General features: G+C 42.8%; 1 protein-coding gene across 4 annotated transcripts in view; it reads left to right on the plus strand.

Moving 5' to 3' along the window:
* The window catches only part of LOC136149507 (E3 ubiquitin-protein ligase RNF213-like), a 124,527-nt gene that overhangs the window by 44,768 nt on the left and 61,740 nt on the right, over window positions 1-18,019 (plus strand). For all 4 annotated transcript variants that reach the window (XM_065909818.1, XM_065909816.1, XM_065909817.1 and 1 more), the window contains 9 exons: window positions 3,223-3,420; window positions 5,046-5,268; window positions 6,332-6,387; window positions 7,500-7,653; window positions 10,134-10,295; window positions 13,848-13,937; window positions 14,804-14,926; window positions 15,745-15,925; window positions 17,483-17,656. In XM_065909818.1, the coding sequence (XP_065765890.1) occupies window positions 3,223-3,420; window positions 5,046-5,268; window positions 6,332-6,387; window positions 7,500-7,653; window positions 10,134-10,295; window positions 13,848-13,937; window positions 14,804-14,926; window positions 15,745-15,925; window positions 17,483-17,656 (1,361 nt within the window). The remainder of the gene's footprint in view (window positions 1-3,222; window positions 3,421-5,045; window positions 5,269-6,331; window positions 6,388-7,499; window positions 7,654-10,133; window positions 10,296-13,847; window positions 13,938-14,803; window positions 14,927-15,744; window positions 15,926-17,482; window positions 17,657-18,019) is intronic.

An 18,019-nucleotide genomic window follows, 5' to 3' on the forward strand; every position in this document is an offset into this window, starting at 1 on the left:
TCCCTTAAATCTATTTGTCACTTCCACTGTATAATCATAAGGGATTAGATTTAGGTCATACCTGAGTGGTCTCGTGGTTTTCCTTACTTTCTTCAATTTAATTCTGAATTTGGCTATAAGGAGTTCACAGTCTGAGCCACAGTCAGCTACTGGTCTTGTTTCTGCTGACTGTATAGAGCTTCTCCATCTTTGGCTGCAAAGAATATAATCAATCTGATTTTGGTATTGCCCATCTGGTGATGTCCATGTGTAGAGTCTTCCCTTGTGTTGTTGGAGAGGGTGTTTGCTCTGACCAGTGGCAAAACTTGGCAAAACTCTGTTAGCCTTTGACCTGCTTCATTTTCGTACTCCAAGGCCAAATTTGCCTGTTACTCCAGTTATCTCTTGACTTCCTACTTTTGTGTTCCAGTCCCCTATAATGAAAAGGACACCTTTTTTGGGAGTTAGTTCTAGAAGGTCTTGTACGTCTTCTTAGAACCGTTCAACTTCAGCTTCTTCAGCATGACTGATTGGGGCATAGACTTGGATTACTGTAATATTGAATGGTTTGCCTTGGAAATGAACAGAGATCATTCTGAACATTTCATGCAAAGATAAGCACAATAAAGGACAGAAACAGTATGGATCTAACAGAAGCAGAAGATATTTAGAAGAGGTGGCAAGAATATACAGAACTATACAAAAAAAGATCTTCATGACCCTGATAACCACGATGGTGTGATCACTCACCTAGAGCCAGACATCCTGGAATGCGAAGTCAAGTGGTCCTTAGGAAGCATCACAACAAACAAAACTAGTGGAGGTGAAGGAATACCAGTTGAGCTATTTCAAATCCTAAAAGATGATGCTGTGAAAGTGCTGCACTCAATATGCCAGCAAATTTGGAAAACACAGCAGTGGCCACAGGACTGGAAAAGGTCAGTTTTCATTCCTGTCCCAAAGAAAGGCAATGCCAAAGAATGTTCAAACTACTGTACAATTGCACTCATTTCACATGCTAGCAAAGTAATGCTCAAAATTCTCCAAGCCAGGCTTTAACAGTACATGAACCATGAACTTCTATATGTTCAAGTTGGATTTAGAAAAAGCAGAGGAACCAGAGATCAAATTGCCAACATCTGTTGGGTCATTGAAAAAGCAAGAGAGTTCCAGAAAAACATCTACTTATGCTTTATTAATTACGCCAAAACTTTTGACTGTGTGGATCACAACAAACTGGAAAATTCTTAAAGAGGTGGGAATCCCAGACCACCTTACCTGCCTCCTGAGAAATCTGTATGCAGGTCAAGAAGCAATAGTTAGAACTGAACATGGAACAAGACTGGTTACAAATCAGGAAAGGAGTACGTCAAAGTTTTATATTGTCATCCTTCTTACTTAACATATGCAGAGTACATCATGCGAAATGCCAGGCTGGATGAAGCACAAGCTGGAATCAAGATTGCCTGGAGAAGTATCAAAAACCTCAGAAATGGAGATGACACCACTCTTATGACAGAAAGCGAAGAAGAACTAAAGAGCCTCTTGATGAAAGTGAAAGAGGAGAGTGAAAACGTTAACTTAAAACTCAACATTCAGAAAACTAAGATCATGGCATCTGGTCCCATCACTTCATGGCAAATAGTTGGGGAAACAATGGAAACAGTGAGAGATTTTATTTTCTTGGGCTCCAAAATCACTGCAGATGGTGACTGCAGCTACGAAATTAAGACACTTGCTCCTTGGGAGAAAAGCTATGACCAACCTAGACAGCATATTAAAAAGCAGAGACATTACTTTGCCAACAATGGTCTGTCTAGTCAAAGCTATGGTTTTTCCAGTAGTCATGCATGGACGTGAGAGTTGGACTATAAAGAAAGTTGAGCGCCGAAGAATTAATGCTTTTGAACTGTGGTGTTGGAGAAGACTCTTGAGAGTCCTTTGGACTGCAAGGGGATCCCATCAGTCAATCCTAAAGGAAATCAGTCCTGAATATTCACTGAAAGGTCTGAAGCTGAAGCTGAAACGCCAATAATTTGGCCACCTGATGTGAAGAAGTGACTCATTTGAAAAGATGCTGATGCTGGGAAAGATTGAAGGCAGGAGGAGAAGGGGATGACAGAGGATGAGATGGTTGGATGGCACCACCGACTCGATGGACATGAGTTTGAGTAAGCACTGGGAGTTGGCCATGGTCAGGGAAGCCTAGCGTGCTGTAGTTCTTGGGGTTGCAAGGAGTTGGAGACGACTGAGCGACTGAACTAAACTGTTATCACTTCAGTGTTTATCCCATTAGCCTTTTTTGGTCTATGTATTATGTTTCATTTTATTACATATTCTATTGAATATTTGCTTTGGGGCAGCTTTACGGTGTATCATGTCTCAGCCCTGAGGGCCTGTATTTGGGCAGGGGAGTTTCCCATGTGGCTCAACTGGTAAAGAAACTGCCCACAATGCGGGAGACCCAGGTTCGATCCATGGGTTAGGAATATCCCCTGGAGAAGGGCAAGGCAACCCACTCCAGCTTTCTTGCCTGGGGAATTCCATGGACTGTATAGTCCATGGAGTTGCAAAACGTCAGGTACGACTGAGTGACTTTCATGCATGCATGCGTCATGGTGAGACAATGAAGCTGGGCTCGAGGATGTTTGTGGAACCATCATGAATGACCTCCCCGTGGCCTCTGCCACCGCTGTTGCATGTCCAAGAGCCACCGCCATGCCCACTGTGCTGGGCTGGGGAGCTCTGGTCATGTGGAGGCTGTGTCGTGTCCTAAGGCACTTAGGCTTCACTGGTTGGAGACACCTCCCCAGAACCCTCTGATGATCCCCAGGTCTTTTTTCTGCAGCTGTTTGAATTGAACTCAAGAATAATATTGGGTAGCCTTCTCTGAGCAGCCAGACTTGACGGACACTTGCCTCCTGGTTTTACAAATTTTAAACACCCAGTTAAATCCTGTTCATTTTGAAAGAGAAAAGCAAAGCTGGGAAACGTACATGTGTTTCCAGGTCTTGAGAAACATGCACATTTGTGATTGTAAGGATCATGGCATGTATTATATATAGGCTCCCCACTTATATGTAAAAAATTGCTTCATATGTAGGTTTATTGTTGCCAGACGACCTGAACTGAAGTCCCAGCTCTGACATCAGGGACCTTTTGTTGATCACAAGCCTCTCTGAACTTCTGTCTCTCCCACTGTCATGGAGAATGGACTCATGTCCATTTCTGTTCCCTTTCTAGCTGGCGAGCGTCCTTGGTAAACCTGTGCCAAATGTGCATGGACAAAAAGGTTGACCTCTGGGTGTGTGCTCTGCCTGTGCTGCACCACTGCATGGACCTGTCCCCGCCAGCCCAGGGCTCAGTCATGCAGCCTGAGGACACCTGGGCAGCCCTTGAAGGCATCTCCTTCTCGGAGTTTCGGGAAAGAAGACCAGATCAGTAAGTTTTGGACCTGCACTTGTGTATGTAAATTTTAGAATCATAACTGTGCTTCCAAGATCTCCAGTGGACTTCCAGTGTCCACTTACCCCTCCTTTTGATGACGGACGTAATATATCACTTCCCTTAAAATTGCTTCTTTAAAAAGTTTTAAACATGCAAGAAATGGAAAACTACAAAAATGACCTGCAACCACAGAGATAATCATTGTTGTTAAACTTTGGCCTATGTATTTGCAAGGTTTCATCCAAGTGTGATTATTTGGGTGCTTACATGCTTAAAAGTCAGCCACAAATGATACAATTTTTTTTCCTTACAGTTTTATTGAGATATAGTTAACATACAGTATTGTATGTTTCACAGATTGTAGGTACACATCTTTAGGCAGTGAAGTACCATTTTGAGGCAAGCAAATATTTCTTAGAGAAGACACAGAAAGCGCAATCCATAAAAGAAAAATGGTAAATATAATTTAAGTACAAAAATTTAATAGGAAATACAAATTCAGTACAAAACTTTAATACTAGCACTTAGTTCTAAGCACAGATAACATCCCCCACTTACTTTGTCTTTTGCCAGAGAAACTATACCAAGTCTCATCTATCCCCCTTCCCCAATCCAATAGGATCTAGCCTATACACTTTTAGGGATTGAAATAGTGAGTGAGCTAAATTAAGTTATTGATTCCTCACTATTATTGGAACATTTTAAAGTTAAAACCAAAATAAAATTATTTATATAATTATATATATATATATATATGTGGGTGTGTATGTGTGTGTATGTATATATATATATTTAAATGCCCTTCCAGGGACATGTAACTAGAAGACTGACTATCTAGAAGATATTTAGATGATGAGCAAGAAAATGACCAACATTAGAATTGGTCTTAAAGATTGTGTTTGTCAGGCAAAAGTGACCTTTAGTATGTAGTGATGCTTTTTCCATGTGTTTCTTGTAGTTTCTGTCACTTCTGTTGCACACTGCCATACTTTCCTGATGCCATCTTTTTGAGTCTTTAGGACAGTATTACAGAACAGAATAATTTAAAGACCTTCTCTGGACTGGGTTCAATAGGTTGTTTGATCCAGGCACTTGCTTATTCACACATTGACAAGCTCAGTCCACAAATCATTGCACAATGGAAAACAGTATCAAAATTTAAACAAAGAACTGCCATATGATTCAGCAATCCTTCTTGTTGGTGTATTTCCCAAGGAAATAAGTATCTCAAAGAGACATCTGCACCCCTATGTTAATTGCAGCATCATTCATGATAGCCAAGATATGGAAACAACCTTAGCATCCATCAGCAAATGAATGGATAAAGAAGAACGGTGTGTACGTGTGTATATATATATATGATGTATGTATATATATAATCATATTATTTGTTCACTCACTGATTTCACTGAGCATTATGTCCTCAGAGTTCATCCATGTTGCTGAATTCTTAATATATTATTGCTTACTTCTCATTTGATTGAGTTCTTGGCATTTCAATCATTTTTTAAATCAGAACTTTCTAGATCTCTTCTAGGATAAATTTTAATTAATTTCGTCTGTTTTATGGATCTCACTGCTGCTCTTTTTTTTTTCTGTTCCAATTTTCCCTTAAATAGGAAAGAATTACTCAAGTTAATGAAAAAGAACAGACATTTGCTGAATGTGGATGAGTATCTATTCCGATCCTGGTTCAGTTTGCTTCCTCTGAGTAACTTGGCTCCTTACATGGACGACCTCATCGATTACCTGAGTCAGTCTCCTCTGCGTGTCCTGGACTGTCTTCTAGGGACTTGGTACCAGCTGGAAGGACTTAAGGAAATCTCCAACAGAAACCTCCAGGTTTGTTGTCTGGAATCGGCTCTTGAGTCTTTGCTTAACAAAAGCAGGTCAAGAACTAATCAGTCAGAGTTTGTGATTCTCCTTTTCTGAAAACCTGACGTGGTAAAGCACTTAGAAATAAGAGACCTGGTGGGGGCATGGTCAATATTTCTTAGGATGAAAGTTTGATTTATTTAAGTTTATTCTGTTTCACTAAATGAAATTCAATAAAACAATAGTCTTGGGTACGTGAGACCGTGCAAGTCAGGGTTAGAAGTTATCCAGCATGCTGGTCCACTTCCTAATTGCTATCTGCTATTGCTAATGCTATTTCCCATTTTGGGGGTGGAAAAAATGGTATAATTTTAAATCCTAAGTTTTGTTTGTAAAAGACTAGTATTTGAGCCCCTTAAAACTTGTTTATAGAAAGAAAATTATTATTGTACCTAATTATGTTGTAGCCACACGTTCCGGGAAACAAACTCACTCAGAAGGACAATGCAGATGGTGGAGTGCAGTTTTTATGCTGGCGGGCCCAAGGCAGAGTCTCCTCTTAGCCAAGGACCCCGACCAGCATTTGTGAAAATCTTTTATACCCTATGTGTACGTATGCGAACCTACCACCCCAAATTCCTTGAGACCTACATAAACAAAGGAAGGGTAAATACAATCTCAATAACCCCATCATTCATGTGCCATGTGCTTAGATAGTTAAACAATTAGCCAATAATTAATAAGTCCGAGGTTACACTCCAATAGGTACAGAAAATTTATGGCCTGTCTGGAGGAAGGGGTGATTAGTGTATGTGTTCTCTTAGGCAAGGAGTAACCTGGATATGATCTTCAAGGTTCCCCTGTCCGGAGGGGGTCTTATCCTTCTGATGTCGTTTCCATAGGCACTAAACACAGAGTTCAGAGTCCATTGGAGTGGTGGCCGAGGATGATCAGCATGGACAGGCCTAAGATGGAGTCCAGGCCTTATGAATTTCTTTTTCAATTATATTGGATTTTTGGTTCTTTTTTAGCAAAGATGTTGGCATCATGATTAAATCTTCCCCTTTTTTTCTCTTATTCCCAACTCTAGAGTATGAAGAATACTTTTAAAATGCTGCTGCAACTTCTGGATATTTGTCAGAAAAAGTAAGTAGAAAAGTAAAATGCAGTCTCTCTTGCATAAGGTTATCCCTTATGATTGGCTTTATCCCATATTTGCTGTCATTAATGTAAGGCCATAAGTTAATATATATTCCATTTCTTTTTTCAAGGTATTAATGTAATCATCCTACTTTTTTAAAAAGAGAAAAGCATATAAATAAGCTGATAAGGTTTTGATTTATTTCCATTTTCTTCCTTTGTATTTTGTCATTTATTTTTCAGTGATCACCATCATATTACATAATCATGCTTACATTTTGCATCTCATCAATATTTAAACTTCACATTTTTTTTTGCAAGTCAGGAAAGTTGACTACAAAAATCCAAAGTAGGTTTCCATAATTATCTGAAGTTCTTTGCTTCGGCAAATAGCTCTGACACTCTGAAGGCATGGTGTACAAAATGCAGAACAATAGAAATATATATGTGGGAGAGAAAGTAATTTTTTAGATTCTCGGAGCCCGGGATCGCCTCACCTGAATTCTTAGGGTATTCAGGATGGAGGTGGGAGTCTCAGATCTGCATTAACACCAAGCACCTGGGACTTCATGGACCCCATCTAATTCTGTGTATTACAGAATCGCCCCAGTAATTCCTGTCTCTTGCCACCTTCTAAACCCTCCTGATCAGTTCCCTACCTTTCAGCTCTGGTCGTGTATCAGCCAATAAGAAGATCCACTTAGAGCTGAAAGAAATTTCATGCACAAGACATATGCTTTTAGCATTTCTTTCTTTTTTCCCCTCCCTGTAGCTTACTGATTCTTTTTTTTTTTTTAATTGTATGGTATTTGAATCTTTGGTAATATCCATCCTTAAGATTTTTTTTAAACAAAGGAATACACTTGGAAATAATTTAACTTGCTTTTGTTAAAATAGTTCAGACCATGGAGGCAAACCAAAAAGACTTTTTTTCCTTTTTATCTTAGTCACAAGTTCAAAATTAATGGAAATGTTCTGGATGTTATCCTATATGGGATCAAGTACATGCCTTCCTTGTAGGCGTTTTAAAGGGAAGGAACTTGTCATGAATAATGGGTACTGTTTTCGAATTTCTCCTAAATTACTTCATTCATTTCTCTCAACTCTTTGTGGGTTAGGATTCTTGAGGAGCCCTTGATACAGTCCTACTTGACTGTGTGCCTGAAACTTCACAAAACTACCTGCAGAATATCAAAAGCCCATACGTTTTATGAGATGCCTGCCTTATCTGCTGAGATTGTTTGCAGAATTATTATACTTAAACCTGTAGTGGTAAGTGGAACATGTACACATAATGCCATACCCAGCAGAGCTATGGAACCCGAGGCATCCTCTATTCAAAAAGGAGATAGGAAAAAAAAAAGGAGACAGGCTGAGTCTAGGATTGTGGAGTGACAGAACAGCTGATTCCACCCTCAGGTGTGTCAGTACATACCTGAGGCCGGGTTTTGTTCTGCTCATGAGGCTATTTTGGTGAGCCAGGGTCTGCATGCTTGCCCTCCAGGGCTTATGTTAGAGGGAAGAACAGAGAAAGGAGGCAGTGCAGAAGTTCAAGTGTAGAGTATTAGCTGTGACTGGGTAAATTCAAGAGCCCAGCAAATGACCAGGGCTCCCCACCCAAGAATCTCCCCACCAAGAATCTCCCCACCCAAATGCATGTTCATGCCTAATCTTTCCCCCCGGGCCTTTTTCCTGTTCACTGAAACTCAAATACAGTAGCAAGGTCCACACACCCCAGTGCACACCCCAGAGCCTTTCTACACAAGCACCGCCTCCCGCATCAAGCTGTGGGAACAATCCAGAGTTCTGTGCCCCCTCCCTCCACACCTCCCAGTGATAAGCACTCTCCTGATTGGTACCATCACAAGTCAGTTTCACCTGTCTTGGAACTCTGTCCTTTTTTGTGTCTGGCTTTCATCGCTCAGCGCATCTCTGAGATCCATGTGTGCAGTTGCATGTGTCCACAGCTCATTTTTTCCCATTGTTGTGTGATCTTCACCCGGTTGAGTTTGAGCTTCCACATGAAGGTGATAGGTGATTTCCTATTTAGACTGACCATTTGACAAGGCGAAATGTTCTAGAGAAGATATTTAGGCTTGGGTCGTTCACTAACAGCCCATCATCTGCTGGTTGCAGGGCACACCCAGATGGAGAAGAGAGGTGCCTGGCAGCAGGGATGCATAGGAGGGGGCAGTCCAGTGAGCACGTAATTGCAGCACAGATGGTTAACACTAAACTGGCATGTCCATAAGGTGCCCTGGGAACACGGGGCCTGTGGAGGGGCTGGCGTTCCCACAGAGAGAGAGAGCATCGTGTGCGCGTCAGGGAGGGGAGGATCCTGCTGCTCTGCAGGTAGGCTAGCATGGCTGGATATGGAGCCTGGGTCTAGGCTAGGCCAGACTGCAGATGGCACGCACACCCTGCTAAAGTTTAGCACACCCTGCTAAAGTTTAGCACACCCTGCTAAAGTTTCTGGATCATTCGAGAAGTTGCTGGCTCATTTGGTGACTTTCACTTTGGGCCAGCATGTCCCATTTTCAGCTGAGAACTGTTGCTGACCCACACCACCCATATCCTCTGTGCTATTCTCCCAGCATAGCTGTACCCCTGCCCACACATAACCCAGCCTACCCCTCACACTCTGCCCAGAGCTCCCTGAATCTTTCAGGGGAGAACCTGCCCCTCCACACACACACCCAAGACTGGGTACAGCACCCTTTGTGTGTTAGTTGCTTAGTTGTGTCCGACTCTTTGTGACTCCATGGATTGTAGCCGCTAGGCTACTCTGTCCATGAAATTCTCCAGGCAAGAATACTGGAATGGGTTGCCATTTCCTTCTCCAGGGGATCCTACTGACCCAGGGATCAAACCTGGGTCTTCTGCTTTGCAGGCAGATTATTTACTATCTGAGCTATAGGGAAGTCCGGAGCACCCTTTATGTGCCTTTCCTATCTTGTTACTTGCCCTGTTTACTGATTGTACTGGTCTTCCACTTAGCGATCAGCTCCTTGGGCAGTCCCCTCACTATGATGTCTCTAGCCCTTGGGCCAACCGTCTCTGGAAGGAGGGAGTGACACCAGAGATCCAGTTTGGGGGGCTTTGACACTTACACAATCTGTGGGACTCGGTTGAAGCAAAAGAGAATACACATCAGAACTGGGAGAGGTCTCTTTCTAAGTGGGGCTGATGGATGAATCCACTTTGTGGTAAAGATGCTTCTGATGAGAAAGGGAAGGAGAGCAGGAAAGAGGCATCCCCATCCCTAGAGCCCTTGACCCCCGGGAAAAGGGGCTTTTCAGGAGGTGGGAATGAATGGAGAACTGCAAGGAAAGAGCACCAGGGTAGGGATTTGGGTTTCCTCCTGGCCCTAGAATGTCACTCGGGGACAGGGTTTACACGAGCTTGGCTTTCTGAGCTGCTGGAAGCTCTGAGACTGTGGTGCACCCTTCTCCTTTGTCTGTCGGCTCAGAAACCGGGAGGTCTACTGGTTGGTGAGGCAGCATCGCCTCTGTTACAGTTACCTGGGGTCACTTGAGGGCACGTCCATGCCACTGCTTCTCCTACCTGAACCCCCATGCTGTCCACCCAGAGTGAACCTGAAACACCAGGGAAATGAAAGTGCTGTGAATATGCAGGCTCTGCCGTGTGCATAGGTGGCGTCAGCCGCAGAGGCGGGTGGAGAAGTATCTGGATGATCCTTTGGGTCTGCCATGTGGGGTCGATTCAACTCTGTCTCTCTCTTGTGGTGACAGGATTCAGCAGGAGGGCTGGGAAATGAAACTGGAAAGAATTCAGTAAAAACGGTCTTCCAGGGGACCCTCACTGCTACAAAATCTTGGCTTCAGAAAATTTTTAAAAAGAACATGTTTCAGACTGGTTCACCTGTCACCTTCACTTACAGAGAGGAGATTGAGGTAAGCCAGTCCAGTGCAGGGGACACTGGGGTCTCCTCTGCAGAATGGACAGCTGCTCCCCTAACAGCTGAGGGGACTGAGGGCATGGACTCCCTGGCGAGTGGACTGTGGTCCCCACATCAGTGGTGAGGCGGTGGGATGGAGGGACAGAGCTTGTTGGGACATGGTGGCCGGTGGGGTAGGGCATTCATGTCTGATGCTGTGCTGAGGTTATGGGTCAGGTTATGATGTTGACAGTAGAAAATAAGACGAGAGCAAGGCTTCCATGAAAGGGAAGCTGGGCCGAGCGGCATCTGAACTTGAGGAAATTAGAGATCAGACCCAAAAGGTTGGGAGACAGGGAGGGCTTCCAGAAACTGAGATGTGGACAGAATCTTATGTTGGGGAGGAGGAGGAGGAAGGGTCTAAAGACTATTGCTTCCAGGACAAAGTTCGAGAAAGTGCCTCGAACAAACCGAGTAAGGGGCCCTCTGACTTAGGCTGTGATATTCCAGGGATACTTTAATGAGATCATCATAAAATCACATCCCTGAAACTGTGCATGAACAAAAACAGATAACTCTTACTACATCTCAGCCTTATTCAGACATATTATCTGTCCACACCAAGGGGAGAAGATTATTGATCCGAACACCCAGAGCCCAGAACATCAGTATTCTGGCTCAGATGGTAAAGAATCTGCCTGCAATGTAGGAGACCTGATTTGATCTCTTGGTTGGGTAGATCCCCTGGAGAAAGGAATGGCAACCACTCCAGTATTCTTGCCTGGAGAATTCCATAGACAGAGGAGCCTGGTGGGCTACAGTCCATGGGGTCGTATAGAGTTGGACATGACTAAGCAACTAACAATTGACTTCAGAGCCCAGAACTCTGACCACTCACCCTCACAGGGACAGAGTCTAAGGTCAAAACATAGAAAACATACATAAATCTTGAACTTGATTTGGAAGTTTTGTGGTTAGCAGTGGAATGTAGCAAGTCTGAAGCTATTTTTTGTGTACTGTAAGGCTGGGCAGAGGGACGCAAGGGCTGCTGCTGTTGGAAGCTTGGGTTCTTTCTCATTGGAGGAGGGAACATATGGATTAGGGGAGGGGAAAGGAGGTCTATGGTTTGAAAAGAGCTAGAGGTGTAGTGTGAACTTATGATTTTAAAAGCAACATTTCCTAGCTCCATCCACTGAAAGGGCCTAGAGATGGTGACACCCAGGTCTGTGAACACACCCAGCCATGAATTCTAAATGACATTCTCCCTGAACAACAAAACAGAAAATCCCTGTGCTTCTGGAAAGAACAGCAGATTCTAAAGATGGGGCCGAAGAAGTGCACGGCCAGCCTGAAACACCTTGTATTACCATAAAGTAAAAGTACTTGAAACCAAGTGGTGACATTTCACAAGCAGACAGGACCAGGTGATGTCCTAGGTTATACCCTGGAGGGCGAAAGAATGATTGTGGGAAAAAGTGGTGAAATCCAAATAGAGTTAGTGGTTTTGGTGATGGTAATCTATCAATGCTAATTTTGGTTTTCACAACTATACTATGGCTTCGTAAAGTGTTAGCACTTGGGTTAACTGGAACTCTCTGTACTATCTTTGCAATATTTCTGTTCATCTAAGATTATTACATTTTTTAAAAAAAAAGGAAACGGAAGCTGCCTGCAGGGGCTCTCACTAGTCAAATCTGAGGCAATTTGACTATGAAAATGAGTAATGGCCAGAAGAGTATAATCCTACTGAAGATTATCATATTAAGTGAAGTAAGTCAGATGGAAAAAGGCAGATATCAAATACTATCACTTATATGCAGAATCTAAAGTAGAACACATATACCGTAACCTCAGACATGCAGATGACGCCACCATTATGGCAGAAAGCAAAGAGGAACTAAAGAGCCTCTTGATGAAAGTCAAAGAGGAGAGTGAAAAAGCTGGCTTAAAACTCAACATTCCAAAGACTAAGATCATGGCATCCAGTCTCATCACTTCATGGCAAATAGATGGGCAAACAATGGAAACAGTGCAGACTTTCTTTTCTTGGGTTCCAAAGTCACTGCAGATGGTGACTGTAGCCATGAGATTAAAAGACGCTTGCTCCTTGGAAGAAAAGCTGTGACCAACCTAGACAGCATATTAGAAAGCAGAGACATTACTTTACCGACAAAGGTCTATATAGTTAAAGCTGTGGTTTTTCTAGTGGTCATGTATGGATGTGAGAGTTGGACCAGAAAGAAAGCTGAATGCCAAAGAATTGATGCTTTTGAACTATGGTGTTGGAGAAGACTGTTGAGAGTCCCTTGGACAGCAAGGAGATCAAGCCAGTCAATCCTAAAGGAAATCAGACTTGAATATTCATTGGAAGCACTGACGCTGAAGCTGAAACTCCATTACTTTGGCCACCTGATTTGATGACTCATTGGAAAAAACCCTGATGCTGGAAATGATTGACAGCAGGAGGGGAAGGCGATGACAGGATGAGATGGTTGGATGGCATCACCGACTCGATGGACAAGAGTTTGAGCAAGCTCCAGGAGTTGGTGATGGACAGGGCAGCCTGGTGTACTGTAGTCCATGGGGTCATAAAGAGTCAGACACAACTGAGTGATTAAACTGAACTGAAAATAAAACACAAATGAACTTATTTATTAAACAGTAATAAACTCACAGCCATAGAGAATAGACCTGTTGGTTACCAAAAGGAAAAGGAGGTGGGAGAAGGATAAATTAAAGAGTTTGGTATTAACAGATACAAACTCTTAACATATAAAACAGATAAACAACAAGATCCTACTATATAGCACAAGGAACTATCTTCAGTATCCTGCAATAAACCATAATGGGAAAGCAAAAAAGTGTTTTCACTGTCATAAAGAAAGAAAGAAAAGGCTGCAAAACTCCTCTAGAAAGGAGACATGATAATGCCATGTGTCCCTCATTGAACCCTGGACCCAGTTAGTTGACTAGTGAACAATGGCAAAGTGTGGGTAGGGAGAAAGATGAGAAAGATGTCAACCTGAGTGAACGGGCCTCAGAATGACACCTGAACTACTGTGTGTAGCAGAAGGGCCATGGGGTTGGGAATGCCTGTGCAGGACTTATGGGCCAAGGGGCATGGCATCTGCAACTCTGGTTCAGTGGAGACAATGCCTGTTTCTAGATAGACTAAAGGGAGCACAGAAGAGAAAGAGATGGAGCAGCCACTTTAAATGCTGGGGAGTCTAGCTGAAAGTATATGGGTGTCCTTATGCTGTTATTGCAACTTTCTCTGAAGTTTGAAATTTTTTGAAATTAAAACAATGGAGGGAAATCCTTTCTGGATGAAGAGCAGTAGTGAACCATAGTGGTGACCTGGTCCAGTCAGGACCCTTTGTTTTATGAGGCTAAAGTGGATTGCCCTGACTTACCAGTGACACAGCGGACAACTGGACAAAAATGAGTCTGAACCCACGTGTCCTCAAAGCACTGTGCTCTTTGTCTGACCGTAATTGCCTTCTTTTACAGAAATCCATGGTGGCATCTAGGTGTCTTAGTGATTGTCCCTTATTTGTGGATTTTGCAGGTCTGGAGGCGACTGGTGGAAATAAACTTCCCCACGGAGTATGACTGGAAGGCATCCTTGCTGAGGGACATGGCAGGGAGGCTCAAACAGGTACTGAAAGGCAGGGGATGTTCTTTTTGGAACCAGACCACATGGACTGGCCAGTACATGTGATGACTGCAGATGACTCTGTTTCTGATTCAGCCTTAATAGTTTGACCATAGGTGGTATCCCAGAAAAGAATAAGGGCACAGTTTCTGGCCACCAGGGGAACCCTTGACTTGTGTGAAGTTCAAATAGGCACTAACTAAGCCTATGTGCTTTTTGCTCTAAGTGGCCTGTTGGTGACAAGGGCCTTGTTAAACCCAGTGACAACTAGGGGAGAACACAAAAGTGCTCCCCATTTTTAATTAAGGCCTGTGACCCTAGAGGATTCAGCTTTTTAAAAACACATGAGAGGCTTATATGTCATTGTTAAATGGGTCTTTTTAGGAAAAGAGAAGAAAGGAAGAAATCTTTTTAAAAAGTTTACCTGTGTTTTGCGGGCTTCCCTGATAGCTCAGTGGGTAAAGAATCTGCCTGCAATGCAGGAGACCTGGGTTCGATCCCTGGTATTGGGAAGATCCCTTGGGAAAGGCTACCCACTGCAGTATTCTGGCCTGGAGAATTCCACGGACTATATAGTCCATGGGGTCACAAAGAGTCAGACACAACTGAGCGACTCTCACTTTCAGTTTCACCTGTTTTTTGCAAGCTGCTGTGCCAGATGCTTTTTCTGCTAAGTAGGTATTTTGGCCTTTTTGGTCTAATGGTTAGAGGCAGGGAGGACATGCTTCTCGTGGGATGGGAAGAAGGCCACAGTAATGGGGAGCTGATACAACACTAGGAAAGTGAAAATTACTAGGGCGTTTTCATTGCACAGGGTCTGAGAGTGTGGCACCCCTAACCTCTCACACCCTCGTCTTCCCGTCTTGCAGGAGAGGCCTCTCTTCCAGATTTCTGCCTTCTGCAACTCTAACTGGGTTGCTGCAGGTGCAGAAGACAGTGTGGCGAAATGCTTTGAGATGTGTGCCATTGAAGCCGTGGGCTTGGTCTGCCAGGTGAACAACCTTTCCCACTCAGGAACTGCATTTGCATGCATCCTTGCTTTCTGACACCACCAACCAAAGTCTATTAAGCACTGCTGGTTCCGAGACTCTGCACCCAAGCAAAGAATGGGCTCTGGGCATCCCCCCCCCCCCCCTGAAATCCAGTGTTCTCTACCCATTCTGTGAAGTGCGCTCAGCTTCCTGCTATTGTTTTGCATCAAGCAGCTCACATGTAACCTCCAGCAATCTTGCAGGTTTTTCCTAAATGCCTCATTATTATCATTGCCACTCACCCACCCTTGGTATTATCCCTTGCTTAGCATGCAGTAAAAGACCCCAAAGGTTAACAAGGCATTATGGAAGAAAAAAGTTTAGAGTTGAAAAGATTTTATCAATTCACTTAGGAAGAGAATTAAAATGTGTGTGTGTTGTTTGCAGGCAACTTTAAAATAATTACAGTTAATAATACCAAAGTACCAATATTAATGGTTACTTGTATTATGTTTGATGTTTTTAATAATGTGAAAGGTCCAAGAAAAATGGCACTGAGCAAGAGAAAAGGGGGTAATTTGTGGGTTGTGTCAGTATCTCTGTGGGTACCTGTTTCCACATCCCCAGTGTTCAATCTTAAGGAGACAGTGGACAGGAAAATGGAAATGCCCTCAGAAAAGTTAAGTATTTTATTTACTCTTTTGGCTTTTTGAGGCATTGTAAAACTAGTTATGAGAGACTTCTGAAATGCTATTGGGTAGTTAATTTGCTTCTTTGTTAAAAAGGAAATCAACCATATAACCTTCTAAATATCGCTCTCTTTATTCATGTTTTTACAGTCTCAAACCAGTATCCTTGGGAAAATCTCTTATAATGACTTGCAAAAATGTGGCAACCTTGTGTCTGCTGTGATCACCAAGTCCTGGCCAACAAGTAGAGGGGAGTTTGTAGACGACTTGGGTGGGGTTTTGAATCACCTGCTCACATGGCCAGACGTCAAGCACCTCTTCAAGTTATATGGTATGTTCATGGAGGGTACTGGGAGCATCTGTTCAGTGACACCTCCTGACTCAAGCATGGCAGCAGAGTGTTTGACCTGTTAGTCAGTTAGATTGGGTTGATGTTTGTCAAAAGAAGCAGCTTGGACGGACAGACCCAGGAAGGCTCAGAGTATCTTGTATTATAATTGAGACCTAACACTGAAAGCCACCATCCATGGAATACCTGCTATACTCCAGCTACTGGGCTGACATAGTAACCTCAGACCAAGGGCTGAGGTGGAGAATGTAATGTGACTTACCTAAGGTCTCACCGATAATAAGTGTTAAGGACTGAAATCCAAACCCAGTGTGTCTGTATCTAAAACCCTGTCTTTCTTATTCTGAGATCCATGTAAATGTCCAGTCCAGTACTGGTGACCTTAGCAAAAACTAAGTACTGCCTGATTCTTGCACCCCTACCCTCCATGACCCCAGAGTTTGTGACCAAAGAGGGGAAATGTGTGTTGCCCTAAAAATGTTATATTCAGGTTTATGTGTGAGTCATAGATTCAGATCTAATGGAAAAGCACCACAGATTATTGTGAGTGTCAATTTCATCAAATTACTGAGACGGTCTTAAAAAAATAAACAAAAAAATACGCAAGTTCCTCTGATGCCAGAGTTTTGTAGTGATCAGATAAGAAGATGGACTTAGCTCTTCTTGTTCTGTTGTTGTCTATTAAAAGCTACTCACTTGAAAATATTCCATTTGTGTCTTTTAAATTAACAGACCTCGTATTTTAGAGCAGTTTTAAGTTGAGAGAAAAATTAAGCAGAAAGTACAGAGTATTCCCATATCTACCCACTCAACACACACAATTTCCTCTATTATTAACATCTTGCTTCAGTACCATTATTATAACTGATGAGCAAATATTGATATGTTATTAGTAAGTAAAGTCCAGTGTTTACATTTGGGTTTACTCCTGTACTTTCTGTGGATTTTGACAAATGTTTAACATTGTGCATCCACTGATACCATATCCTACGGAACTGTTTCACTGCCCTCAAACTTCCTTGTTTTCCAGCAGTTTATCCCTTCCCTCTCCTCCCCTATACAGTTGTGCCTTTTTCCAGAAAGGGATATGGTTGGAATCATACTCCCTGTTGCCTTTTCAGATTGGCTTCTTTTACTTAACAATATGCATCAAAGGTTCCTTTTAGTAGCTCACTTCTTAAACCACTGAATAGCATTCAGTTGTGTGGGTGGACTATGGTTTGTCCAGTCACCTCCTGAAGAACATCTTGGGTACTTCCAAGATTTTGCAATTCTGAATAAAGCCTCTATATTTGCTTTTAATGACATGACCCAAATGTATGATCCTAATATTATTGGGAAAGAAAAATTGGTGGTTCAACTAAGCATGTTTGAAAATCCTGCCCTCTAAAGAATGTGAGAAATATACTTGGGAATACAGAATGACTTTGCTTTATTATATGAAAGTTGGGGCAGAGCAATAGGAGGTTACTGGAAATCCATTAATGTGGGAAGGAAGTGGGGTGCCTACCGTTTTAACTCTCTTCTTAACTTGGTCAGGAACCAAGGAGGAAATATTAGCAAATATTACCAAGGAAGGCAAGAAGTTGATGGCCACTGCGGACTCTGTGTTGACAAAAGTTACAAATGACCTCATCAGTGGAACAATTTTAGTTGGCCACCTGGAGCTGATCCTAGAACACATGGATCGGTTCCTCGACATCTGGCAGTTACGTAAGTATCACTTGGAGATGTGGACTTCAGGCTCCTGAGGAGTTGCGAGCTCAGAAGTGTCTCTCTTTGCCTGTGTGTCTTATAGAGAGGTGATCTTTGTCATCTTTATGACGGCTTCTCTCTCCAGGAAGTTGTCATGGGACGGCTTCTAATCCTCAGGAAAATTAGGGGAAGTGATAAAATACTGACCACGTTAGAATACTGGTTGTTTTTATTCCTCCTGACTGACAGAGGGACATCTTGGAGTAGCCGTGCATACAGCCTGTGGCATCACCGTCCCACAGCCCAGCATGTGGAGCAGGTTCACGGGAGGTTCGAGAAATGGCTTGACACAAAATGGGTATTTGTTATTTCTACTGACTT

This window comes from Muntiacus reevesi, chromosome 18, assembly GCF_963930625.1.
Source record: "Muntiacus reevesi chromosome 18, mMunRee1.1, whole genome shotgun sequence".
Classification (NCBI taxonomy): domain Eukaryota; kingdom Metazoa; phylum Chordata; class Mammalia; order Artiodactyla; family Cervidae; genus Muntiacus; species Muntiacus reevesi.